Source organism: Stigmatopora argus, chromosome 19 (assembly GCF_051989625.1).
Source record: "Stigmatopora argus isolate UIUO_Sarg chromosome 19, RoL_Sarg_1.0, whole genome shotgun sequence".
In the NCBI taxonomy this organism is placed as follows: Eukaryota; Metazoa; Chordata; class Actinopteri; order Syngnathiformes; family Syngnathidae; genus Stigmatopora; species Stigmatopora argus.
In genome coordinates, this window is record NC_135405.1 from 13909076 (window position 1) to 13934427 (window position 25352).

Here is a 25352-nt window from a genome sequence, read left to right on the forward strand (position 1 = left end):
GCCGGCTTTCCCTCCCCCGACTCGCGCCCACGCAAGCATCCTATTTTCCGCCGGCCCCGTCCATAAAAAAAAAAAAGTCATTGATGTGGAAATGGAGCCCTCTCGCTGTTGCGGAGGAGGCAGGGCGAAAAGGGAAGACGAGAGCACAACCGGAAGGAGGAATCGGCTGCCATCGACGGCGCTAGACGTCCAAAGCATTTGGACCGGGACGGGCGATCGCCGTCGATGGCAGCAAACGAGTCTTACCTTGACACTTTCCAACGACAGAACCAAAGTCATCTCTTGCAGACCTGAAAAGAAGAAAAAATGCTAAAAATATTTGGATATATGTACAATTAATGTTTTTAAATCGTTGATTCGGCGATATGATATTGCACGATTGCCGTATCGATTCAAATTCTGTCTGTACGTGTGGTTTTGCTGAAAATAAACAATTAGCTGCACTACCACTTGCGTCCATTCGTCAGCCGCCTTGCAAAATCAAGTTTGGACGCACGAAGGCGCTGTTTCCCAGTTCAAGGCCCGCATCGAGTGCTATACCACATCTTTTTTTTCGTATTTAGAATGCTGCATTTCAGCAGGTCTGGACTGAAGCAGGTAAGCGATGAGAAAACCAAGGCGATATGATTTTTAAAAAATCCAACATTTAGTGTATTTTAGTTACCTGATCTCAACACACTGGTCCTGAACCACCGCCAGGAGTTTGCCATTGCTGTCCCCCAAAAAAACAAGAAAATATTTAAAAATGAATAACCCTGAAGTGTTATCGGAGGGAGATAAAATTGAGATGCGGCGTCACGTACCTAGCAAGCGCCAACTGCCATCCCATTTGTTTGTTCACCAAATGTAGAAGAGCGGGTGGCAGAGACGAACTGGAGGGGCTGGAATTAAAAAACACATTAACTCATTGGCTGGCTGCACTGGTGAAAATCGACATCCAATCCAGTGAATGTCAAATGTTATTTTTGTTTTTGAGGGAAAGAAAGGCTAGTTTGTCTGAGATTCATTAAAAAAATCTACATTTTAGCAAAATGTTTCATGGTAAAAAGTGGATTATCCTAAAAGTGGTAGATTTTTTTTAATTAAATGGCTGTCTACAACATCTGTTCAACAAGCAGTCTTTGACTTTTGGGAACAATAACCTTACCTGTACCACAGATATTGCAGGATGAGACGAAATGGGCCTAAAAGAAATGCACCCATCAGCATAATAATACACAAACAACTTATTTTACCTGCAAACTAAATAAGCCAAACATTGAGATGAATTCACTTTAAAGCAGTGAGAAACGTATCTCTCTTACCGGTCAGTGTTTTTGCCACAAGAGACGTGTTTTGGTCCTTATGGCCTCGTACCTGTAAACAAAGACGTTTTGCGTCAATTCCCGTTTCAATTTTTTTTTTTCACTTATTCCTGGTCATTGATAACAAAGTAATTGGCGACCAAATGAATATACGCAACACCTCGTCTAGAGACCTAAAAAATGTTTGAATATTCTTTTTAAACCATAATGATAGTAATTATTGTCTTCTTATTATTATTCTTTATATTTTTGGACATTGAAATGTTAGATTAGTAATTAAAACCTAGTTTTGAGTATAAAAAATAACCACTTCTTTGTACTCACTTTTGTTATATTTATTTTTGTAAAAAGGTATAAACAAGGCAAATAAATCATTATTTTTTTAAAAACCTTGTTGAACAGGATAAGCTAAAAGCACCCCCTCCTCCTATTTGTTTCATTATGAATTCATATTTAATCACCAGTCATTACAATGAGGCTAGTAGGGACATTTAATTATTAAATGTACCTGGTCACCTCATTGAACGCCCAGCAGTACAACAGCGTGCCACGTAAAACCTAATAATTTAAACAAGTCTGCAAATGTATTAATTATTAGTAATTATCAGTGTTTATAAAAACAATTGCCGGTAGTGGACATGAAGTGATGTCGGCTGCAGGTCCACGTCACTGACTGTTTTCCAACTTACGCAGGCACAAAGACGAGAAATGCAAGTAAATGGCACGAATATCAAATGTTAGCCGTCTAACCTGAGTGTCGGTTTCCGGAGGCCATTCGTTAATAACAAGTAAATCGTATAAAATGTTCTCTTCTTCGCCTTCGAGCAAACTATCCTTCGCCATGTTGACTGAAAAGCGCAGCTGTCAACGATTATTACGGCAACTCGCGCGGGATAGTAAAACACTCAACCATCGTGCCTATTGCTCTAGAAAGCTAGGCGTGAATGGGGCGCGGCCATCTTGCGTCGGGAGAATGTGTGGTTATGTCATGTTTATTAAAAAAAACAAGCCGAGTGGAAATTTAACAATTGAGAAACCACAATTCTTGTTTACGTTTTACCCATAGAATCATTTAATACAAATTACATAAATGCAATAATAATCAATACAACGTTGCAATTTTGAAATAACTACTTTTGCGTACTTTAATATTCTTTAGTTCATTATTTAAATGACAAAATATACAGTATAACGGCTTAAGCTTTTCCTAATATTTCCCTCGCCATTGTTTGAAATGTTATCGATAAAATAGCTGCATTTCTTAGACATTACGTGACATAAGAATAAAAAAAAACTAAAACGGAACATTAACGGTTTTGTTTCTTTTCGAATCTCTTTAAAATGCTGCACTGAGTATCCACTTTGGTTTGGCCACTTCCGTCGAGCTCAACGCTATAATGGCAGCCTTTTCTGGTGAGATTTTCGTCAAACATCGCCACGTAATTAACGTGACATCTTTTATCAAGTTAATTTAATTGTGAATCAACATTATTTTCCGCAGAAATGGGCGTCATGGCCGAAATCGCGCAAGCTGTGGAAGAAATGGACTGGCTGTAAGTCACTTGCTTGTATCTACGTAGCCTTGGGTGTCAAGTTTATACGTTTAACTTGTATTTCATGCCTTTTTTAACACTAGCCTTCCTACTGACATCCAAGCGGAATCCATTCCACTGATTCTCGGCGGTGGAGATGTTCTCATGGTGAGTTTGTCAATATTTGCGAGTGTTGATTAGATGGAATGCTATTTTTCCCATTTTTCTTGAAGGCAGCAGAAACGGGTAGCGGTAAAACGGGGGTGAGTATCGAACAAACGACAAAATTGAAAGACATTTTCAGCATAAAATAGAGTGTATGGTTACTTTCAGGCTTTTAGCATTCCTGTAATCCAAATTGTACACGAAACGCTGACCGACCAGCAGCAAGGCAAGAAAGGCAGAGCCAACATTAAAGCAGGGGGCGCTGGTGAGCATGTCTACTTCACTGGACATAAAAAAGTTGTTTTTTTATGCTTACCTTGCATTTTCTTTGGCAGTCCTCAACAATTGGCAGATGAACCCTTACGATCGCAGCCCCGCCTTTGGTAAAAGAAATAAAAACAAAAACAAGTGTATTAGTGCAAATATGATGACTTTGTTGTTGTTTTTCAGCTATCGGCCCCGATGGTTTGTGTTGCCAGAGCCGAGAGTTCAAGGAATGGCACGGGTCGCGCTCCACAAAGGGCGTCTCTAAAGGTGATTAACCTCAGAAGTCAAAAGGGGACGATTTTTTTAATATATATAATTGAGGACTGCAGAAACCTTATTTCACTTCAAGTTCAGCTGAAAATATGAAAGTGATGCATGTCATTTACTAAATGGCGGATCTGAGTTCAACTTTGTATGTTGCCTTTGAAAACAGGGAAGTACTACTACGAGGTCTCCTGCCACGACCAGGGATTGTGTCGCATTGGATGGTCCACCAGCCAGGCAGCTCTGGACTTGGGTAGGTGCCTACCTTTTTTTCCTTATAAAAAAGAAAAATGTATTTAATGACTGCTTTTCTTTTCTAGGAACCGACAAGTACGGCTTTGGTTACGGAGGAACCGGGAAGAAATCCAACAACAAGCAGTTTGACAGCTATGGCGAGGTTAATATACAACTTTAAGACAAAAGAAAACTTGCATTGTCTTCCGACAAAAATCATTGTGTGCATTCGCATAACACATAAAACATCTTTTTTGTCTTTTGGCAGGAGTTCACCATGCACGACACCATCGGATGCTACCTCGACCTGGACAAGGGACAAATTTCATTCTCCAAAAATGGTAGGATTATGATCAGAGGCGGTTATTTTTCAAGTATGGAATTCCATCTAGTAACGGCCTGTTTTATTGGAATGAACCAGGCAGCGATTTGGATGTGGCGTTCGAGATCCCTCCCAACATCCAAACTCAGCCCTTTTTTGCTTCCTGCGTTCTCAAGGTAGCGCTCGTAATAACAAACCACTCAATGTCCAATCGGGTGACGTTGTGTTTCCCGGCAGAACGCGGAGCTCAAGTTCAATTTTGGCGGCGAGGACTTTAAGCACCCGCCCAAGAGCGGCTTTTCCGCCTTGAATAAGGCGCCGGACGCTCACACGGTCAAGTCTTCGCAGACCGGTCGGTGGCATTTAATCGTCCCTGACGCAACTAAAGAGCTTGAGGAAAAGCTTCATTTGTCTTTTCTTTTTTTCAGGCGGCGCCAAAGTGATTCAGGCCAAAGGCTCGGCCAACTCTCCCAAAGCGCTGATCATCGAGCCGTCCAAGGAGTTGGCCGAGCAGACCCTCAACAACGTTTCGCAGTGCAAGAAATACGTGGTGGACCCCAAGCTCAGGTACAACTCAAATACAGTACAGAATAGGGAATATCCAAGTTTGGCATGAGATGCAAATTATGCATTAGCAATAGCAAATGAGCATCTCCAGCGGTTCCTATGCGGTAAATTTTTCGGATCAAGATTTTCAATTTAAGTGAGTTTTTTATTTATTTTCGGAGTAGTATAGCGTATGTCTTTAGGAGGCTAATGCTCGTCAAACTGTTTTTGTGGATCGCAGGGAGCTGCTGGTGATCGGCGGCGTGGCCGCCAAGGAGCAAATGGCAGCTCTGGAGCAAGGCGTACGTTACTACCCAAGTGAACTCACCTGTGTCGGCCGTCTTTTCAAGCGTGTGGTCTCCCCTCAGGTGGACATCGTGGTGGGGACGCCCGGTCGTTTGGACGACCTGATCTCCACGGGGAAGCTGAGCCTCTCCCAAGTCCGCTTTCTGGTCCTGGACGAATGCGTAAGCGTTAGAGTGGAAGTAGAACGGTAAGCTTGCGAGGGCGGCGTCCCGTAATGGCTTTTCTCCCCCCCGGCGTCCAGGACGGCCTTCTGTCGGCGGGCTACACGGACTTCATCAACAGAATTCACGGTCAGATCCCGCAAGTCACTTCTGACGGAAAACGGCTGCAGGTACTGCTCTATTTTTGTTTTTGTTTTTTCCAGGGGTGATCAGCTTTCAATATTTTAGAGATGATTAAAACGGGAAAGTCTTTTTTTTTTTGTTCAGTAGTTGTAGCTGAATTCATTTAAAAAGGGGGAATATTTTTTAAAAAGAGTTGCAAATGATTTATTTTTTATTTTTTAGGTGATCGTGTGCTCGGCGACGCTGCACTCGTTCGACGTGAAAAAATTGTCGGAGCGCATCATGCACTTCCCCACCTGGGTGGACCTGAAGGGCGAGGACTCTGTGCCCGAGACGGTGCACCACGTGGTGGTCCCGGTGGACCCCAAGGCCGACCGCCTCTGGGAGCGCCTGGGCAAGAACCACGTTAAGGTCAGCCCGCCGGCCGTCCCGCCGACCTGGCGTCCCCCATCCCCTCGCCTGACCGGCCCGTCGTTCCGCTTCAGACGGACGAGGTACACGCCAAGGACGACGTGAGGGCGGGCGGCAACTCGGCAGAAATGTGGTCGGAGGCCATCAAGGTGCTGAAAGGCGAGTACGCCGTCAGGGCCATCAAAGAGCACAAAATGGACCAGGCCATCATCTTCTGCCGCACCAAAATCGACTGTGACAACATGGAACACTACTTTGTCCGACAAGGAGGAGGTCCGTACTTTCAATAGGAAGTTCTTTTTTCACTGTCAATAGGATGATACTATTTTTTTTTTCAACTATCAAAAGTCATTTTTTTAATATTCAGTTTTTATACTGGAAAAATACTTTGCTAGAAATTCAAAGTCTGGTGGCACTGATTTTATTCCAAATCTTCGTTTTGGTTTCCGTTAGGCCCCGACAGTAAAAACCACCAGTTCTCCTGCGTCTGTCTCCATGGCGACCGCAAGCCCCAAGAGAGGAAGAACAACTTGGACCGTTTCAAGGTGGAGGAAAACCTTTTTTTTTCTCTTCCTATTTTTCTCACCAACTGAAATTGGGGCTCACCTTGCGTCGGCAGAGGAAGGAAGTCCGGCTTCTGATCTGCACCGACGTGGCCGCCAGAGGGATTGACATCCGTGGCGTTCCCTACGGTAAAATACACTTATCAGGATCAAAATCCAGGTTGGCATCAAGACATCACAAATTAATCCTTTTTTGTAATGACAGAAATAGTCCCCTATTAAATTGTGACCTTTAAAGCCTCAACATCTGACTAGCTGTCCGCTGTCCCTAAAGGGTTAATGGAAAATCTCATTTTCAAACTTTAAAAAAAAATGATTTTCAGAAATAAGTTTTTTTATTTTATTTTTTTTTTTTTTTTTGATACCAAAGGGGTGAAAGAAAATGATTTTTTAAAATTTTAAATTTTAAACAACAATTCAGGTGTTGTAGCAGCACAAGCATACAGTTAGAAGTGTTAGGGGAAAATAAGTATACATACAACTAGGATAAATTTGATCTAAGATGCGTGTCAAATTTTCTTTCTCGTAGTGATTAACGTGACGCTGCCGGACGAGAAGCAGAACTACGTGCATCGAATCGGCAGAGTGGGTCGAGCGGAGAGGTGAGCTCCCAAAGCCGACGGCGCGCTAGCCTCTAAGCTAACGTCCGTTTAACCCCGCAGGATGGGCTTGGCCATCTCTCTGGTGGCCATGGAGAAAGAGAAGGTCTGTTCTTTAGGTTTTTTTGTTTCTCCGATTGCCCAAATGCTTCTTGTGTACTCACTTGGTCGGGACATTTGCAGGTGTGGTACCACGTGTGCGCCAACCGGGGCAGAGGCTGCTACAACACCCGACTCAAGCAGGAGGGCGGCTGCACCATCTGGTACAACGAGAAAGAGGTGAGCGATGGCGACGGCCGGGACGGCGCTCTCGGCGGACGCTCAACTCTCCTCTCTGTTTTTGGTCACGCCAGCTCCTGTCGGAAATCGAGGAACACCTCAAGTGCACCATCACCCAGTGCGAGCCCGACATCAAGGTCCCCCTGGACGACTTTGACGGGAAGGTGACTTACGGGAAGCGCAAGACTTTGGGAGGTATGCTTTTTGGCAGCCCCGGTCGAAACTTAAAAAAAAAAGTATACCCGGTTGAGATTGGCCTTTGTCGTCAGGTGGCAACTACAAGGGCCACGTGGACGTGCTGGCCCCGACGGTGCAAGAGCTGTCCAACCTGGAGCGAGAGGCCCAGACGTCGTTTCTCCAACTGGGTTACCTGCCCAACCAGCTCTTTAAAGCCTTCTGAGGGATGCTTGCAGAAAAACGACAATACGAGAAAATAAGAATTATTTCTGTGTCTATGTTTTGAAATAAACTGTGGCGGCCTCTCACCTGGGAATCTTCCTTCCTTCCTTCCATTGACGGGGATAAATGTCCAATCCATTCAGACTATAAAGGGTGTCTAGCAAATCATATATAAAGCATTGGACTATATAATATAATTATTAACATAATGATTATAATATAAGATAATATCATGACAATAAAAGCATTCAATTCAATTTGTAATTATTAATTCCTAATTGTTAGTCACCTAAAAAATTTAATCATTTACATTTTTTAATTTAGAATTAATTTAAATAAATTTCTAGAGTTTATGAACTTAAATTCTTTCAATTCTTCCTTCCGTTCGAAAATTTAATTCTAGCTAGGATATTTCCAAGTCATTCAAAAGCATTTCTCGCGAACGACACTGACTCAAAATGGCCGACAAGTGCCAACGACCGTCACGAATTGCGATAAGAGCGCCAGTTCCGCGTTGGGTTTGAAAGTCTCCGCCGGAAGCTTGTTTGTAAATGACTTCCTGTCGCCCCGCCCCTCCTGCTACACAAACTCGGTGGGTCCCGCCCTCCTTCCTTAATTTCCTTTGCTTTCCTTCTTCCTCCTCCTCCTCCTCCCGCTCCTCCTTCTACTGTAGCAAATTGGACGTCTTGTCAAGCGGCCGTTTCTTCGCAACAGGTAAATAAGACGCTATCCGCGGAAAATTGCGCGCTTTGCTATTAATTGAATCGCCACCAACGATGAGAGCTTGGTTAGCGTGATCACGCCTAGACAGATATTAACACTCTTTTTTTTTTTAAAGACGCCTGAAGCTTGCCACTTTTCTTTTTTAAAAATACTGTTTTGTTTTGCAGTCTGGCTTTATTGTCAGAGTCAACAAAGATGGGTGAGCGTGCCTTTCTTCCCATCTGCCAGGGTTGGGAAATTTAAAAAAAATGCCATCAATTTAGGCAGCCTTCAAAAACCGTATTTCATACTATATTTAAAATACAAGCCATACAATGACCTGATCTGTCGTAAATACGTTTCAACTGGGATGGCTGGAATTGACACTGCCATCGACGTCTATGGACGTCCAATCCCATTTGACTGGTGCGGATGCATGTCATTTTAGGAGTGCCGTCATATGTATTAGTAACTCTTTCGTGCAGTCATTCTGATTTTTCTGAAATATTTTTTTTCCAGCCCTGCATAGTATTTGTAATAGTTACAGAGTATGTGTTGTGGTAGTTAGCAAAATGTGCACTATTAACGTAACGATGGCTGTTCGTGGAAGCCGGAGTTAGTAACATTGATCTGATCATTTAGATTTTCAGCAGTCAATCATTCATTTTCCAAAGTGCTTATCCTCACAAGGCTTGTGGGGGGTGCTTGAGCCTATCCCCTCCTGAATGGGCACAATGACACGGACAACCAATCACAACTAGTGGCAATTTAGAGTGTTCAACCAGCTAGCCTAGCCTAGCATATTTTGGGGATGTGGGAGGGAACCGAATTACCCACGGAAAACCCACGCAAGCCTAGGGAGAAAATGCAAACCCACCTGGAATTGAACCCAGAATGCCGAGGCCGACACGCTAACCACTCTCCCGGAGCGAATCCTTTTTTTTTCTTCCTAAAAAGAAACAGTCGTCCCATTGTAGTTTTAGAGCCTTTACCTCGAAAGGAAGTGATGCCATGCAAGCAAAGATGTCCTATTCACGGCCAGATGATCCTCAACGTCCACTTCCTCCCACGGCAGCACGATGGGGCAAAGGGAAGGGAAGGGAAGGTGAATGAATGAGCTCACGTTAGGGCACAAACACAGGCTTCTTTCTTTGCTGGCCCGGCCGGCCTTATGCGCAAGGCAGGCCTCGGACACACTGGCGCATTGAAAGGCGCAGGTGGTCATCGCCGCCGCCGCCACGCGTGCGTCTTTGACCCGCCGTCGATGCCGGGAGTCGGGCCGCCGATCCCGGACGGGTCGGACGTCCGCTTGCCGTAAACTCGTTGGCGGGAGAGAGAATGTTAGTTTTCACACTTTTAGCTTTTAATGTCATTTATTATGTTTTATTTTGTTAATACAAATCAAATGTAAAAAAGTAGGAGAGGATTTCCTGGTATTTAGAATTTTTATTTTTGTAATAAAAAATCAGAAGTACAAAAGTAGGGCAAGATTTCCTGGTTGAAACCAAAAGTGTCCGCGTGCGGGTATTTGACACCGCTGACGACAAGGCACCCTCGGGTGCAAAATTTGTTTGTCGAGCGGGGTGGATACCGATGCTTTGTTTGCGCAAAAAGAAAAAAAGTACAAACATACCTTGACTTCCAACTTTCCAATCCTTCCTTCTGTGACTCTTATTGCTCATCAAATATCGGCCATTCGGCAATCCCTGGTCATGGCCACTTGATTTAATGTTGTCTCTCACTGGACTTTACATTTTATCTGCAGATCTGCATGAAAACTGAGAAAAAAAATAATATTAGCATTATTTTTTTTAAAGAATTTGGGGAAAAAAAGAACATTTACAGTAATCCCTTCAATATCGCAGTTAATGTAGACCAGACATGGCCGCGATAATTGAAAAATCGCAAAGTAGGATCACCCCTAATAAAAAAATAAAAAAATGTATATATTTTAAAGTTCATAAAAATGTGAATATCCATGCTCGTACTCACAAGGCGGACTTCTCTGTCGTTGCAGATGTCTTGTAGCTAGCCCAGCGTGCGCCAAACTGGACCGTGGACACCTCCACCTGCAGCCATGAATGGTAAGAAAGCACAAAATCACCCATCCAAATCCCAGAAGTCCCATATGCAACAGTACATTGAGATAAGTCAACTTGGGGCAACCTAGTTTTGAGGGCGTACATTCAAAAATGGCTTTAAATATATTCTAAATAGGAATGTCCCCAAGGAATATTTTTGGCAGTAAACTGATTTTGTGGATGGGGCCATCTGAGAAAATGTAGAAAGGAGGGCACATTCTTTCTCACATCTTTTTTCCCCTAATTTTTACAAAGCCTTACAAATTAAAGCCACAAGGGGTTACTGGAAAAAAACATTTTTGGGGGGTCAAATCCATGCAGCACAAAATAAGTTTGCGGACAAACAACGTTGAAACATTTGAGCTCCCTTGACTGTCATTTTCTTGACTTTTATACTCTCTTTGTTCTCCAAACATTATTTCACGAGAGCAAATATAATATAATATAAATGTATTTTGTCCCACTTCCTGTCCCCGGGGGGCTGCGCCGAATATTGCTGGCCAAGCGGCGCGGTCGCATCTGTCAACGCCACTTTAATGACCGCCGACACCCAAAAGCGGGCCACGGACGGACGGAAGGAGCCCAAGCGAGCCGCGTGATCTGAATTTGCGTCCCATTTTCTGCCTTTGAAAGAGGAGCGAGGGGAGCGGTGGTCCGTCGACGCCGAGGAGCGGGCCAAGCACGACCGGCACTTTGACGGCCTGGCCCCCGTCTCGGGACACGTCTCCGGTAAGTCTTTTGCCGTGGGTCCGTCGGCGTCGGCGGCGGGAGGCCGGCTGACCCTCCCGTCCGTCGGCAGGCGAGCGAGCCCGAGGGTTCTTCCTGCGGTCGGGCCTGCCGGCGCCCGTCCTGGCCCAGATCTGGTGAGTCGACGCTCTCCGTCCCAACACCCCCGAGCGCAAAGCCCGCCCCCACGCCCGTCTCTCGCCCAAGGAACCTGGCCGACGCGGGCGGCGACGGCAAAATGGACCGGCGGGAGTTCTCCGCGGCCATGACGCTGATTAAGATGACGCTGCAGGGGCGGAGCTTACCCGCCTCGCTGCCCTTGGGTGCCCCGCAGCCTCCCCACCCCAATACGGGACCTTCGTCGGCGCCATTCGGTAAAAATAGAGACTGCACTTTTTTGCGGCGTAGCTATCAAATAAATGCATTCATTTTTAATGCAGACACAAAGCGACGCCTCCCATTCCTCATGCTTTCACTAACAAAACATCTTGTAACTAACTGTCCAATTTGCAGGGGCAGGCTCGCTGCCAAACCTGTTCATGGCATCCATGTCCACGTCCATCCTAACCCCCGTCCCCGCTAACGCCGCCGCCGTGGCCCCGCCGGGAAACGCCTACTTTCCCAAGTACCGGCCGCTCCTCCCCGTCGCCGCAGGTGACATCGACCTAACAAATTGGGCGTCTATTGCCGTCGGAAAAAATTGGAAGTGGCATTAGAGCTGGAGTTTTATTCATGATATATTATTTTCTATCTCGGTTTAGGGGGGTAAAACTGTTTATTCCATTCAAATGTTCAAAATATGTGTGTACAGGCCTACCTCCATCGGGCTTTTCCTCACCGCTGACGTTTTCCCCGCCCGGAAGCAGCGCCGCCAGCGTGTTTGGGGTCGATTCCCTGGTGGACCTCGGCTCCAGCAGGTGAGCCTGCCAAAAAAAAACGTGGTTAGCGTCTTCCGACGAGCGCCGATCCAAAGATAAGAGAGCGGAACAGGAAGTATTTTCCTCCCCGAATCAGATGACACGGCAGGAAGTTGCCAGTTCCTTCAAATTCCTAAGTTTGGGACATTTAGAATTGTGGTCCGATTTGTGGACGGCAGTTCGTTCACTTAAATCATTTAGAAAGGGGAAGAACTGAGGTCAAATCTTGGGTTGGGACAATAATAATACTACTATGTAATATTACTCTTGGGAAGGAAACGGATTGGTTCTTGTATCTGATTTCACTTTTTTGTATTCAGTGTTCAGCACAGATCTTCTAGTGCTAGGAATGTGAGGAAAAATGATATTTTATATATATATATTTTAAAGCTAGTTTAAAGCTGTTTTTTTCTTTAATGTACGTATATTTCAGTCAAGTTCTTATTTCCTGTAAATTTATTATTATATATAATTTTTTTAGCTCCAGTTCGTCGTCCGCCGCTTCCCTGGCGAGCAACTCTCCCAAAATGGCGGCAGCGGGGGGTGCCGGCGACTGGGCCGTGCCCCAAGCGTCCAGACTCAAGTACCGGCAGCAGTTCAACTCACTGGACAAGCTCATGAGCGGCTACTTGTCGGGTGAGGCTAAACACCCGAACCCGAATCACCATTTTTGTCTGACTGACTGATAGCCAAACAACAGAAATGACTAGTTTAAAAAAATAAAACTCTTTTTTTTTTTACAGGCGCTCAAGTAAGAAACGCACTGATTGCATCCAACCTAACACAGACTCAGTTAGCTACAATCTGGTGAGTGCGTCATTCATCCACGTACGTGTTGTTGCTCATTCATTCTGCGCATAAACAAACAAGTGGCCCAAAACCAACCGGGAAGTGGCCCGGAAATGCCCTAAATCGACCAGAATGACTAAAAATGCACCAGAAGTAACCTTAAATGTCAAAGAAGTGAATTGTATGGCTTCCATTGACAACAATAGGCGTCCAATTCACTCACCTTCTGCAAACTTGCTTGTTTTTCCCGACTCGGCGGCGAAGGAACTTGGCCGACGTGGACGGGGACGGCCGGCTGCGGGCCGACGAGTTCATACTGGCCATGCACCTGGTGGACGCGGCCCAGACGGGGCGCCCGCTGCCGCTCACCTTGCCCCGAGACCTGGTGCCACCCCAGATGAGGTACACCTCGGACGGAAAGCCTAAGAAGAGGACATTTTTGTTTCTTTTGAGACCAGAGTTTTCTTTACAGAGGCGGCGGCGGTGGCAAGTGCAACCAGCTCATCAACGGGGGAGCACATCACGGGAGCTCCTCTTGGTTGGACGCGCTGGAGACAGAATCCGTCCTGAAAAACAAGAGCAGCGGTATGACGGTCCCCTCGCCATCGCTCATTTGCATTTTTCACGTCCTTCTTCTCGCCAGCCTCCTTCGAGGACAAACTGAAGGAGAACTTTGCGCGGGGTAGCGCCGAACTTGAGAAGCGGAGGCAAGCCCTGGAGGAGCAGCGGCGAAAGGAGCGAGAGCGGGAGGAAGGGGAGCGGCGCGAGAGGGAGGAGCGTCAAGCCCGCCGACGCCGCAGGCTAGAGGACGAACGCCACCGGGAGCTCCAGCGCAAGGAGACAGAGAGGATCGAGGTTAGGGGGAGCGCCTCTTACCAATCTCACCCTCGACTAAATATCTTTGAAATATATTAAAAGCGGACAATTTTCTAGGCCCAATTCGTTTCGGGGAGCCGATTTTCTGGCCATTTTTTTCCAGGCGGCCAAGCGGGAACTGGAGCGCCAGCTGAGCGGGAGCCGTGAGGCCAAGCGCCGGGAAGTGGCTCTTCTGCGGGCCAAGAAGAAGAGTCTGGAATCGGAGCTGGAGGCGGCGGTAAGAAGCGTTCGCCGGCATCGGCGTGCAGGCGGGACGTGACGCCGCCTACGTCGGGCAGGGCGAGCGGCGCGAGCGCATTTCGGAGCGCCTCCGCGAGGCCCAGAGCCAGAGGCGTCTGCGGGGGGCCGAGGCGGAGCTCCTCCGGCGGAAGGAGGACACGCGCGCCGCCGAGATCGACGCCCTGCGGCGTCAGTTGGAGGTGGGAGCGTTGGCGCCGGCTTCCCGAAGCGAGCCACCGCTCATTTGGGTGTGCGTCGAAGGAGTGGCGGGGAAAGCTGTCGCTGCTGCTCCCGGAGCAACGGAAGCTGACGGAGAAGCTGCGCGACATGAAACTGGAGAAAATCTCACGTAGGCTACAACGCGCCCAGTGGTGTCGATAGCACTAGCGCTAGCAAGAGTGGAGCGGTGGCAAAAGTAACCTTACCCTTCATTCCAGCGGCGACGTTGGCCTCGCTGAGCTCGGCGGTGAGCGACAAAAGGGTCTCCTGCCGCAAGCTGGAGGAGCAGCTGGACGCCCTGCAGAAGGAAAGCCAGGAGAAGCTAACGCAGATGGAAGAATACCGCAAAGAGCTGGAGGTGATCATTCGGGGGTCATTTTGGCTCAATTTGGCTTCACTTCCTTTTACTTTTGGTCACTTTCTGTTGACTTTGGGGCTTTTTCTGGTGATATCATGTGGCTGAATCACTTCCTATTCTTTTCTAACCAGTTTAGGCTCACTTTCTATTCATTTTGGCTCTTTTTTTTATCATTTGCGGTCACTTTGATGACTTGGGGACAATTCGGTGCCATGTCACGCTGCCATTTTCACCTGAAAATAGTCCCATGATACAAGAAGCCTTCTTCTTTCGTCTCCTTTTTAACTCCTCCTTTCTCTCCTTTTTAACCCCGCTGGCCTTTTCCCAACTCACCTGCTCGCCTCCACGTTAACCTCCTTCCCTCCTTGCGTCCCTCCGTCCCGCCAGCCGGTGGACATGGACGATTGTCTCCTGCGTGCGCTTTTGTCCCTGCTGGCCTGTCTCAGCCAACTCTTTCTCCTCCTCAAGGTTCTCTTTTCATTCGCTCCTTGTCCGGACGCATGCCTGTAGAATAAAACGTAAAATGCGAGCGCCGTTTTTCACCGGGTACGCGGCCGCCGCTAAGCCCCGCCCCGGTACGTTTTGGTGACCGTTGGGATGCGCCCCCACCCCGTCAGGAGCTGAGGGAGAAGCAGGCCAAGCAGCAGTCCGTCCTGGACGACCTGCGGCGCGTCAAGGGGGAGAAGCAACGCGAGTTGAAGAGACGCAAGGAGGAGGCTGAGGCCGAGGAGGAGCAGCAGAGGAAGAAGAGAGTCCAGGAAGAGGAGAGGCGCCTGAAGGAGCGGGAGGATGAGGAGCGGCAGAGGAGGAAGAGAGTCGAGGAAGAGGAGGAGCGGCAGAGGAGGAAGAGAGTCGAGGAAGAGGAGGAGCGGCAGAGGAGGAAGAGAGTCGAGGAAGAGGAGGAGCGGCAGAGGAGGAAGAGAGTCGAGGAAGAAGAGGAGCGGCAGAGGCGGCAAAAGGCGCAAGAGGAGGAGGAGCAAGAGGAGGCCAGGTAGCTCACTTCATCTTTTTTACTCTGCGTGGGAAGCAAAAAACGATGCAAAGTCGGGAATTGGAAAATATTGACTACTTTTATCAGTTTTACTTTTAATTGAGATAAATGGATAGAATAATTAAAGCCCCCTTTTTCCCAAAAAAATCTATATGGTTCTATATTTTTTACAATTATACGTAGACAGAGAGAGAATACTGTATTATTGTTTTTAATGAAAAAGGGCCTGGGTTAGGCAGTACTTGTATATTTCTATTTTAAAAAAGATAATACTATTTTTATTTTCATTTGAAAATGATTATTACAAATTTGATGAATGCTTTTCATTGCTCATTAAAAATAAACCATTTCCAAATAAAATTACAAAAGTGTTAATTGTATTTAAAACATTGAACTACATATTTATTGACTATTTTATTTGTTCATATAGAATAGAAATTACATTTAAACCTTTTTTTAAAAGTCAACAGCTACCATTAACGCTAACGCTGATAGACGTCCCATCCATTTGAACCTGCTTTCGCTGCCAAGGGGGGTTGAAGTCATTAAAAAGTGCCAATTTTAGAGGTGAAAGAGATGAAAAGGCCCCTTTTCCTATCTTGCAGGCGTGCAAAATTGGAGGAGATGAAAGCAGTGGAAGAGGAGGAGGAGAGGAAAAGGGAGCAGAAGGAGAATGAGGAGCATGAGGTGGAGAAAAAGGAGGCGCGGGTCAGCATTTACCAAGCACTATACTCCTTCACGGCGCGCAACAAGGACGAGCTAAGCATCGACGCTGATTGCCTCATTGAGGTCAGCGCCGCCCCTTTTTGGGTCCCCACGACCGATCGACCGACCGACTGACCGCCACCCCCTCCTCCTCCTTCGCAGGTGGACGAGCAGACGCCGGGCGAGCAGACGCCGGGCGAGCCGGGCTGGTTGCGCGGGTCTTACCGCGGAGAGCGAGGCTGGTTCCCTCAGAGTTACGCCCAGATGTGGAGAGACGGCTCCCCGCCAACGTCGGGGCCCGCTTCCTGCCCGTCGCCGCCGCCGCTCCACGTCGTGCGGTAAGATGGGCGCTGGAGGGGGTGCGGCAAATCACTTTGGAATGGCGCCTTCTCCTGCCCTTCAGACTCCCTGATGGAGAAAGAACAGGCGACGGTGAACCGTTGGACGGGTCCCAGGTAAATTCTTTTATAATAATAATTATTTATTAGAAGATAATTAAAGATTTTTTTTTTTAAATAGAAAAATATTTACACATAATTGGCCACCTCCTCCCAATTCAAATGCAAAGTCCGAAAAGATAATGACAGTGGAGTCCTTCCTTGGTCTCCCATTTTGACACAGGACAGGTGCAACTCCGAAAGCCACGCCCCGTTTTGCGATGAGTACGCGCGAGTGAGTGAGTGGGTGAGCGAGTCCGTCCTTTCCGCCGGCTCACGCTAACGTCGCCGTCTTTCAAGAACGGAGGCGCCGGACGGAGGCGACGGCGTCGGAGCGGAAGGTAAAAACAAAACAAAGGCTCCAATCGGCCGGCCCGATTTATGGACATGCCTCCCGGTGTTGTTTTTGTTATCACCCAAAACAGAGTACGTGGCGCTGTACACCTACGAGAGCCCGGAAGCGGGCGACCTCACCTTCCAGGAGGGCGACGCGGTGCTGGTGACCGAGCGAGAGGGCCAATGGTGGCGGGGGTGCATCGGCGACCGAATCGGCCTTTTCCCTTCCAACTACGTGCGCCCCGTCCGGCGCGAGGTCACGACGCGCTCGTTTACCTGAAATGACATTCTTAGTTAGGTGGAGGCTCGCTTCGTTCGCGAAGCTAAAGCATGCTTTTGCATTTCTACCGTAGGAGTCCAAGAAGAAGAAGCCTGGTGAGAAAAGCCGCCGGCCCACCAGCGCTCACGCTCACCCCGATCCAAATTGATCCGACCGTCGGTGGGCGGGGCAGAGATCGCCCAGGCGGTGGCGACGTGCGCCGCCGGAGCGGGCCGGCTGCCTCTGTCTCCCGGCCAGCTGGTGGTGGTTCTGGCCAAGAACTCATCGGGCTGGTGGCTCGGCGAACTGCGGGTCGGTGCGGCCGTTCTGGGAAGGCCCCGGGCTCCGCCCACGTGGCCTGACGCCGCGCTTTGGGTTTCTCCAAAGGCTCGGGGCAGGAAACGCGAGAGGGGCTGGCTCCCGTCTTCGCACGTCAAGCCGCTGGGTTCCGGCTCGTCGCCGTCGCCAGGTCAGAGTTCACCTGCGGGCAAATGGCTCAATTCATTTTTCTGCTGAAACACCGCAAATAGTAAACAAGACATATGTGAAATATTTACCTGTTTACCATTTAAATTAAATATAATTGTTATTTAAATTCAACAATTTTTCAATTAGAAATCTTCTCTATTTTCTTTGGCCAGTTTTGCTCTCCCGAACATATTTAGAGCTCAAATATAAATATTTCATTGACATGGGATTGGTGTCACCACATTGCGATTGATGGTGGATTTCCTAGCACGGCGGCGTAAATAAAGCGACCGGTTCCCCCTCCAACAGCGTGCCAAGTGATCGCCATGTACGACTACACGGCGGCCAACCCCGACGAGCTGAGCTTCTCCAAAGGGCGGCTCATCACCGTCTTGGACAAAAGCGACCCCGACTGGTGGAGAGGCGAGGCCGACGGCGCCGCCGGTCTGCTGCCCGCCAACTACGTCCAGATGACCACCGAGTGCGACCCCAGCCAGCGATGTGAGTCCAAAAGAATGTTTGAGGGTGGCGAGGGGGGCTTTTAATGAAGCCTTGGCCCCATGGCATGGCCGCTTTATTAATCAGCTGTCTGCTTTGTGCCTCGCCTGACTCACTCACCTGACCCCTCATCCCGCTTCATCTCTTTCCTGTTTCCTCTCCAGGACAAAAAAAATGATCTTTTTTTTAACTCCTCCTTTTTCTTCTTCTTCTTCTCCCCTTATTCCTCACCTAAGCGGAATTTTGGCTCCCTGCGGGAATTTAAGCAGCCCAATCCTCCCTACTTTTCTTTTCAAGAGAACTTGCCTTCTTACACGCCCACCCACATATTTTTGTCCACTAACTTTCACGTCCATCCCTTGCCAAATTAATTTCTATTAACTATTGAAATAAAAGTCAAATGGATTGAATTGATAGATACTATATGTTAAAAGGAGTAGAAGAAAATCTAGGTATTTTTAATAAACATTTAAAAAAAAATGATTCAATCTGAATTTGAGTAAGAAATACTAAGAAACTCTATTGCTCACTGGATGGAATGAAAATTTGCAAGTAGGAGAATAAAGGAAGGTTGGAGCCCACCTTTGAGCGCTGACTGCTGCGTTTTGCTTGTGATGTTTCGGATGGATGGATGGACTGACGGACGGTTGGACGGAGGGAAGGGTGCGCAGACCTGGTGACCCTGGAGACCATGAGCCCGCAGGAGAGGAAGCGGCAGGGCTACATCCACGAGCTGATCCGGACCGAAGAGAGCTACGTGGATGATCTGGAGCTGGTGCTGGAGGTCCAACATACTATCATTTGTCTTGGAGCTATCAAACTTGATATAGGGTGAAAAACAAGAAGCCAATTTTAGTTAGGAGTCATTTTTGACTGGAGATTTTTTTTCTGAAAGTCATACATCATGTTAAAAATTGTTTCAGCTACACTCTTTCTATTCCTAAAAGAATCAATCCATCTGAATTTAGCCCATTTTTTCACCCTGTATTCATTTTTATTGAAATTTGAAGGCCATTCTACTCTAAATACATTTTAAAACCCGCAAAGGAGGAAATTATGTAAGTTATTCACTGATAAATTCAAATCCCCCCTTTTTTCTTCCTAATTTATTTTCCTGTCGTCTCAAGGTGTTCTACAAGCCCATGTCGGAATCGGGACGACTAACCGAAGCGGAGATGGGCGTCATCTTCGCCAACTGGAGGGAGATCATCGCCTGTAACGCCAAATTTCTCAAGTGAGGTCGTCGCCGTGCGTCCTCCGGCCCCCGTCCTTTCGTCGGCGGTCATCTCCGTCCGGGCTCGCTCTCAGGGCTCTGCGCTGGCGCAAGAAGACGGGCGGCGACGACATGCCGGTCCCGCTGATCGGCGATCTCTTGGCGTCGGAACTGCCTCGCCTGCGGCCCTACGTGCGCTTCTGCTCGTGCCAGCTCAACGGCGCCGCGCTGCTGCAGAGCAAAACCGATGATCAGCCCGACTTCAAGGACTTCCTCAAGGTACAGAACGGACGGCAGCGAATAATACGTGCATTCGTTTACTTTTGATTGCGGACTCACCTCGACTGTTTTGAGGAAAAAGCCAGGGTCAACATTCTTTTTAGACCATTTTAGTAAGCCTGAGAACAAATAGAATTGAGGTGAGCAGCTTATTTGTATTCATTTGTCAACAACAAATCGGGAACCTGGGGCTCTCGGCACCCGCGTGGCTCGCATAACATCAATTTAATTAAAGAGACGTCAGATTCATTCGAACCCGTCCCGGTTCGAACGGCTCGCACGTCCCAGGCCGTCGAGGGTCGGTGCTCACCCGTCCTTCCGTCCGTCCCGCGGAGCAGAAGATCGCCAGCGACCACCGCTGCCGAGGAATGCCTCTATCCAGCTTCCTCCTCAAGCCCATGCAGAGGATCACGCGCTACCCCCTGCTCATCAAAAACGTAATCCAAACTCCGCCGCCTTCCTAGCACCCGGCGCTTTTTACGACGTGGTCCGCTTACCCTCTAGATCCTGGAGAACACGCCCGAGCCTCACGCGGACCGCCCGACCCTGAGGGACGCCCTGGAGCGGGCCGAGGAGCTCTGCTCGGGGGTCAACGAAGGCGTCAGGGAGAAGGAGAACTCGGATCGTCTGGAGTGGATCCAGAGCCGCGTGCAGTGTGATGGCACCCTGGAGGTGAGCGGTGGCTTTGGCGGCGCCCTCCCCAGTTTCCGCCCATCACGCTTTTTGTCACGGGCAGCACTTGGTGTTCAACTCGCCGACCAACTGCCTGGGGCCGCGGCAGCTCCTCCACAGCGGGCGTCTGCACAAAAGCAAGAGCAGCCGGGAATTGTGGGCCTTCCTTTTCAACGACTTCCTGCTCTTGACGCAGAGTGCCAAATCTTGGGCCTCCTCCGAAAAGCTCTTTGGCGCAAAGAGCGCCGTTCAGTTCAAGACGTACAAGACGGTGAGCGAGGGCGTCGATCGGCCAGCTAGCGCGACACTCGGCGTCATTCGGCTTCTGTTTTGGTCAACAAAAGCCGCTGTTCCTCAACGAGGTTCTAGTGAAAATGCCACCGGACCCGTCCAGCGAGGAGCCGCTCTTCCTGGTCTCGCACGTCGACCGCGTTTACTCGCTCAGGACGGACACCTTGAATGAAAGGTTAGCGCCGACGTGCTTTATTTTTTAAGACATTTTTTTAAATCAAAATTTAGCAAATACTCCCCTTTTTACTCAGTTTTTTTTTATGACATAACAAAAAGGTAAAGTTGATGACAACCTTTATATGTACTCTTTTCACTTTTAGTTAAAAACACTTAATTATGAAGGTAATTGCTTTTTTTTGGAAAGAGGGTCGAAACTCGATTTATATGGTGTGTCTTTTAATTGAAATGATTTACTGACGCGGCGTGTTTTGGTCAGGGCGGCGTGGGTGCAGAAAATCAAAGCGGCCTCGGAGCTTTTCATCGAGACGGAGAAGAAGAAACGTGAAAAGGCCTACCAAGGTACGTCTTTTAGCGCCGTCTTACGGCGCGACGCGGCCGTCTTTTAGCGCCGCCTTCTTGGCCAGCTCGCTCGCTGAAGAGTAGCGGCATCGGCAGGCTGCTGGCGACCGTCTCGGAAGGCCGGGAGCTCCGCAAGCCCGACGGTAAAATTAGGGGTGGGGGCAACGGGAAGGCCGAAAAGGCAGTGCTGACCCTTGACCCTGGCAGGCAAGGGCAACCCGTACTGCGAGCTGAGCATGGGCCCCCAGCGCTACACGTCCCGTGCGGCGAGCCACAGGCTCAACCCCAAGTGGAATTTCAACTGCCAGTTTTTCGTGCAAGACCTCCAGCGGGACGTTCTGAGCATCGCCGTCTTCGAGAAGGACCAGTTCTCGCCGGATGGTGAGCGGGATTTTTCCTATCTTTGCCCTCTGTAACTAATATAATAAATAAAATAGAATGTCTATTTTTTTCCTCCACATTGATTGTTTTTTAAAAATAGGACAATACATACAATCAAATATATTTAGGGGTATTTTTGTTTGATTTAAAACATTTTTTCTTTTTTAAAAGTATATTTTTTTATTTAAACAAAGGAGACCATTTCTAAAAAATAAAGAGATTTACCTTTTTTTTTTTACTTTATTCATTTTAAATGTGAAAATGTATTGCTATTATTTGAATCACATTGAACAAATCCTCAATTCCCATTTGCTTTTTGGATAGACTTCCTGGGCCGAACGGAGGTTCCCGTGGCGACCATCAAGAAGGACGGCAGCGCCAGTCGCCGCCTGTTGCTCCACCAAGTCCCCACCGGGGAAGTCTGGGTCAAGCTGGACCTCCAGCTCTATGAGCCGCCTCCCCAATAAAACGCTGTTCAACTCCCGTCAGCTCGCCTCATCTCCCCCTCACGAGCTGGCGCCAATTTAGCCTAGCCAGCGAACGCGCCAAATGTGATGAAACGCACACGTTTAACGAATAAATGCCACCTACTGTCCACTCCCGCGTCTCGCAAGCCTCCTTCCTCCATTGGGGGCCGGCGCCGGACCGGGTCGGGAGAAGCCGCAGCCCTGGTGGTGGCACGTCCCGTCCCGGGTGGCGTACTTGCGAAGAAAGTACGGGACGTCCAGGCTGCGCCGCACAAAATGTTCAGTTCAGTTCTTTTTTTTCCTCTTTTTGACGGCCAAGTTGGTTCATTTTAATCACAAAATACGCCCAAGACGCACTAATGTTTCAATTTGAGGTCAAACGAGCTGAAAAATAGCGTCCCAAGAAACGACTTGGCTAAGATTTAAGCAGAATTACCAGGTCCTGCTGCATTTCACGCGGCCCCAGTCCGCCGGCTCCACGTCGAGCGGGTGGATCACGGGCGCCACGCCATCGTCATCATCGTCGCTCTGACGTGTCCATTTATAGCGACAACCTGAATGTAAAGGCGTCAGTCCGAAAGTTGGGGAAAAGCGGCGAGATTTAAGCGGTGTCTTACTTACCTGCTTGACAACGAGTCTTGCTCTTCCTCTTGGACGCTCGCTTCTTCAGTTCATCCCCCCTCAGCTGCGGGAAAATGTCTATTTTAAAATGCGATTCTAGGACAAAAGTCACTTTGTACTGCGGGCATTTTTATTTCATATTTTAGCCTATGCATTTTATCTTAACTCACAACAGTTTGTTTAATCTGCATCATTTTTGTAATTTAATTACAACCTAATAATGCATTACTACCCATTATCTACCCTTTTCAAGATAGTTTCAATATTTTCTTTCCTCCCGTGTCACTGCACACCAGCCAGCCCAAAGTGATTTGACGTCTAACGCTGTCAGTGGCAGCAATTAATTCAAGTAAAACGGTCGGGTAAAAAACAAAAAATCTGTAACAAACTAATCTAAAAGAAATGGCATCATTCAAAACCTAACCCTATTTATTCAACAAAAACGAATGCCAGACGACTCACCTCGCAATTATGCGGCTTCATGCCGCGGAGGAGGTAGGGGTCGTACACCCCCAGGTCACAATTGTCCAAAAAGACATCACCCTGGAAAGGACAGCCCGGGTGAGGCAGACGTCGGATTGGGCCGAACCGAGCCGGCTCCTTTACCTTGATGTTTCCGTGTCGGAGGTACTGTCGGTACAAGTCCTGGCGCGCTCTGACTTCCAGCGGGTTGCAGACGGCCATGTGGTGGTCCAGCCTGCTCCGGACCGTCCCCCACACGTCTTCATGTAAGCACTTGCGTCTCAGTTCCCTCTTCATACTCTTTTCTTGGTCGTAGTTGTTCAGGAACATCTCCAACTCCTCCTCGCAAAAGTCAAGTAGTTTTAATTGACTTCAACTTATTCCCACAGACATTGGCGTTAGTTTTTTTCCTACCTTTTGCTCCTCCAGCAAAGGCCCAATCAAATCTTGTGAATCTTGAATTTCAGTTCCGAGTTTCATCTGAAGCAAAAGTCAAATTATCAGCTTCCGTTCATAAAAACAGACCTCATTTTTGTGGGGAGAATCGTTGAATTTGCTCCCGGTGAGCGCCTTTTTAGTACGCGTCCTTGTGCGATACCTGGAGTCGCCTGGTGGTGGCGTAACAAAGGGTGCCTTGCCGATTCCTGGATCTCGGTATGGCAGCAGCGCCCTCCCGTTCAACGCGCACGCTTATTTTCTCCGTCGGCCCAATCACCTCGGGCCACTCAACCTGAAAAAAAATCATTCACCCTCAACGTTATATATATATACATACTTGTATATATAAATTATATAAACATACACATTATAAGAATATATAATATTAGGCTGGTCCTGCCTGTTCCAAGATGGCCACCAGTTACAAACACTGCTGAACACTACAAAAGAAGCACCGCCTCCTTAGCTTCCCGCCAAAAAACAATACATATTCTAGTTATCGCAATAATAGAATTTTCAACTCAATATGCCAAAAAACACTGATACTACACATATTTAAATAATATCAAATGTTATTTGATTCAACTTTCCATGCCATTGAGAATGATACTTGTACTCAATCGCAGTTCGTAAAAAGCTAAAACTCAATAAATGAATTGAACTTCTGCCAACAGTAGCCAATGAATTAAAATGATATTGAAATGATTTAATACATTGCTATTTGTAGAAATGTAACACATTTGAAATGGAAGAACATTTGTTCCCAACACCTACCTTACTTGCTAGTAGTCGAATATTAACCGGTATGTGATAGGTAATGGTGCCGTCTTTGTATTTCTTCCACTGCATGACTAAAAAGGGAAAGACAACGTAAACTAAAGACATATATGCATTCCAATGAATAAATGAACTTTAAAAAGCAACCCTTTTCCACTCATTTAATAATTTTATGTGATAATGGCCCCCTCTGAAATGGCAACATTCCTTAAAACGTCTGCCTTACATTTCAGAAAAACAATACATATTCAGAGAAAATTTCTATGTAGTATTTGATGAGAAAATGTTATCTTAACTAGGTTCCTACTCAATAAAAAGTAACTTATTCGCCGTTACTAGCCTGCTATGCAAGCCGGGTCGCCGACGAAGGAGCTGCCGCCTTTAGCACGACTCATTGCGGCAGTATTTTGAGGCTCTTTGAAGTTTAAATGTGCTTAGAAGTCAAAGAAAAAAGAGGAAAATAGAAACTTACCCCGTGTCTGGTTTCAATTTTATTTTTTACCGTTTGTGGAAAAGTTTGTTGCTATGGTCGAAACTAGCTGGCGAGCAGACGGCTAGTGAGGAGCTAGCTTCCTTCTTTCTTGGCGCAGGTGCTTTGAATAATTTCGCGCCACGGCCGTTGCCCTGACAACTGACGACGTCACAAAACCGCGACAAGGTTGCGATGTGCTCTCAAACAAAACTTTTAAAAGGATTAAAAGCCAAACAATGCTGTTATTAAAATGGCTTTAAGCGTCATTACAGAGTCATGGGACAGTTTATTGGATTTTTGAAAATATTCAACTAACCCCAGCACGTGAAGCTGGGTCACCACTTATATTCATGTTGACTAATGTTGACTATATTTCGTATTTATTTATTGCTTTATTTTATGGTTTGTTTGTTTTTATTTTTACACTTCGTGGTACTGCCTTATATCTCATTATACTTTTAAGAAAATAAAAGCCTTCAAATCAATTCAATTGACATTTTTAGTCTATTTTGAGAGTGACCGCTAGAGGGCGTTAATGTAGCGTCTGAAACCAGTTGAATAATAACAAACCCCCATCCCCGTTCAGTGTGTGTGTTGTCAATTAAGGATATGACTGATGATTAGTATGCATAAAGTAATACAAGTACTGGATGTGGTGTTATTTTTGTATGGTGCTTTGTGAGTGTAGCCTTGAGAACTTATTG

At 47.3% G+C, this 25352-nt stretch overlaps 4 protein-coding genes and 1 long non-coding RNA gene across 9 annotated transcripts in view; 2 read left to right on the forward strand and 3 right to left on the reverse strand.

Moving 5' to 3' along the window:
* The window catches only part of nbas (NBAS subunit of NRZ tethering complex), a 31434-nt gene extending 29230 nt beyond the window's left edge, over positions 1–2204 (reverse strand). Inside the window, 6 exon segments of the mRNA XM_077587940.1 lie at positions 247–290; positions 665–712; positions 804–881; positions 1148–1184; positions 1305–1356; positions 2055–2204. Of these exon segments, the coding sequence (XP_077444066.1) occupies positions 247–290; positions 665–712; positions 804–881; positions 1148–1184; positions 1305–1356; positions 2055–2147 (352 nt within the window). The 5' untranslated portion in view covers positions 2148–2204.
* Positions 2205–2591: 387 nt separating this feature from the next.
* ddx1 (DEAD (Asp-Glu-Ala-Asp) box helicase 1) lies at positions 2592–7561 on the forward strand. The gene is made up of 25 exons (XM_077587888.1): positions 2592–2717; positions 2806–2857; positions 2941–3004; positions 3070–3099; positions 3170–3266; positions 3337–3384; positions 3452–3535; positions 3702–3785; positions 3853–3929; positions 4035–4107; positions 4188–4264; positions 4326–4440; positions 4517–4655; positions 4876–4936; positions 5003–5101; positions 5182–5271; positions 5447–5635; positions 5710–5908; positions 6089–6180; positions 6255–6327; positions 6728–6800; positions 6861–6903; positions 6981–7076; positions 7151–7271; positions 7346–7561. Exons 1-25 carry the CDS (start codon positions 2702–2704, stop codon positions 7474–7476), a joined length of 2223 nt encoding a protein of 740 aa, XP_077444014.1. The 5' UTR covers positions 2592–2701; the 3' UTR covers positions 7477–7561.
* On the reverse strand, positions 6967–9949 carry LOC144064965 (uncharacterized). 3 transcript variants are annotated; one of them, XR_013296934.1, is made up of 5 exons: positions 9811–9949; positions 9170–9496; positions 7563–7619; positions 7405–7482; positions 6967–7299 (listed from the first exon to the last, which is right to left on the reverse strand). It is a non-coding gene; the product is annotated as an uncharacterized LOC144064965 (long non-coding RNA). The 3 variants fall into 3 exon arrangements; XR_013296932.1 differs by having other exon boundaries at positions 9170–9949; XR_013296933.1 differs by having other exon boundaries at positions 7563–7632; positions 9170–9949.
* Positions 8054–22008, forward strand: LOC144064962 (intersectin-2-like). Of its 3 annotated transcripts, XM_077587885.1 has the most exons (39): positions 8054–8189; positions 10195–10261; positions 10892–10987; positions 11058–11121; positions 11192–11358; positions 11498–11638; positions 11796–11901; positions 12383–12537; positions 12645–12708; positions 12955–13092; positions 13163–13275; positions 13334–13545; positions 13670–13783; positions 13845–13985; positions 14047–14134; positions 14223–14362; positions 14750–14830; positions 14980–15353; positions 15959–16142; positions 16221–16396; positions 16462–16513; positions 16680–16720; positions 16796–16836; positions 16921–17087; positions 17185–17206; positions 17284–17402; positions 17478–17559; positions 17868–18059; positions 18719–18840; positions 19184–19290; positions 19365–19548; positions 19887–19985; positions 20053–20220; positions 20285–20491; positions 20565–20686; positions 20948–21030; positions 21096–21173; positions 21238–21411; positions 21736–22008. In XM_077587885.1, exons 2-39 carry the CDS (start codon positions 10255–10257, stop codon positions 21876–21878), a joined length of 4764 nt encoding a protein of 1587 aa, XP_077444011.1. In that variant the 5' UTR covers positions 8054–8189; positions 10195–10254; the 3' UTR covers positions 21879–22008. The 3 variants fall into 3 exon arrangements, with proteins under 3 accessions (XP_077444011.1, XP_077444012.1, XP_077444013.1); XM_077587886.1 differs by lacking the exon at positions 14750–14830; XM_077587887.1 differs by lacking the exon at positions 11498–11638.
* On the reverse strand, positions 21666–24666 carry LOC144064964 (uncharacterized). The gene is made up of 10 exons (XM_077587889.1): positions 24517–24666; positions 24174–24250; positions 23560–23691; positions 23376–23441; positions 23106–23300; positions 22962–23042; positions 22500–22563; positions 22315–22432; positions 22003–22140; positions 21666–21940 (listed from the first exon to the last, which is right to left on the reverse strand). The coding sequence occupies exons 1-10, from the start codon at positions 24569–24571 to the stop codon at positions 21907–21909; spliced, it is 960 nt and encodes a 319-aa protein (XP_077444015.1). The 5' UTR covers positions 24572–24666; the 3' UTR covers positions 21666–21906.
* Positions 24667–25352: the final 686 nt, after the last annotated feature.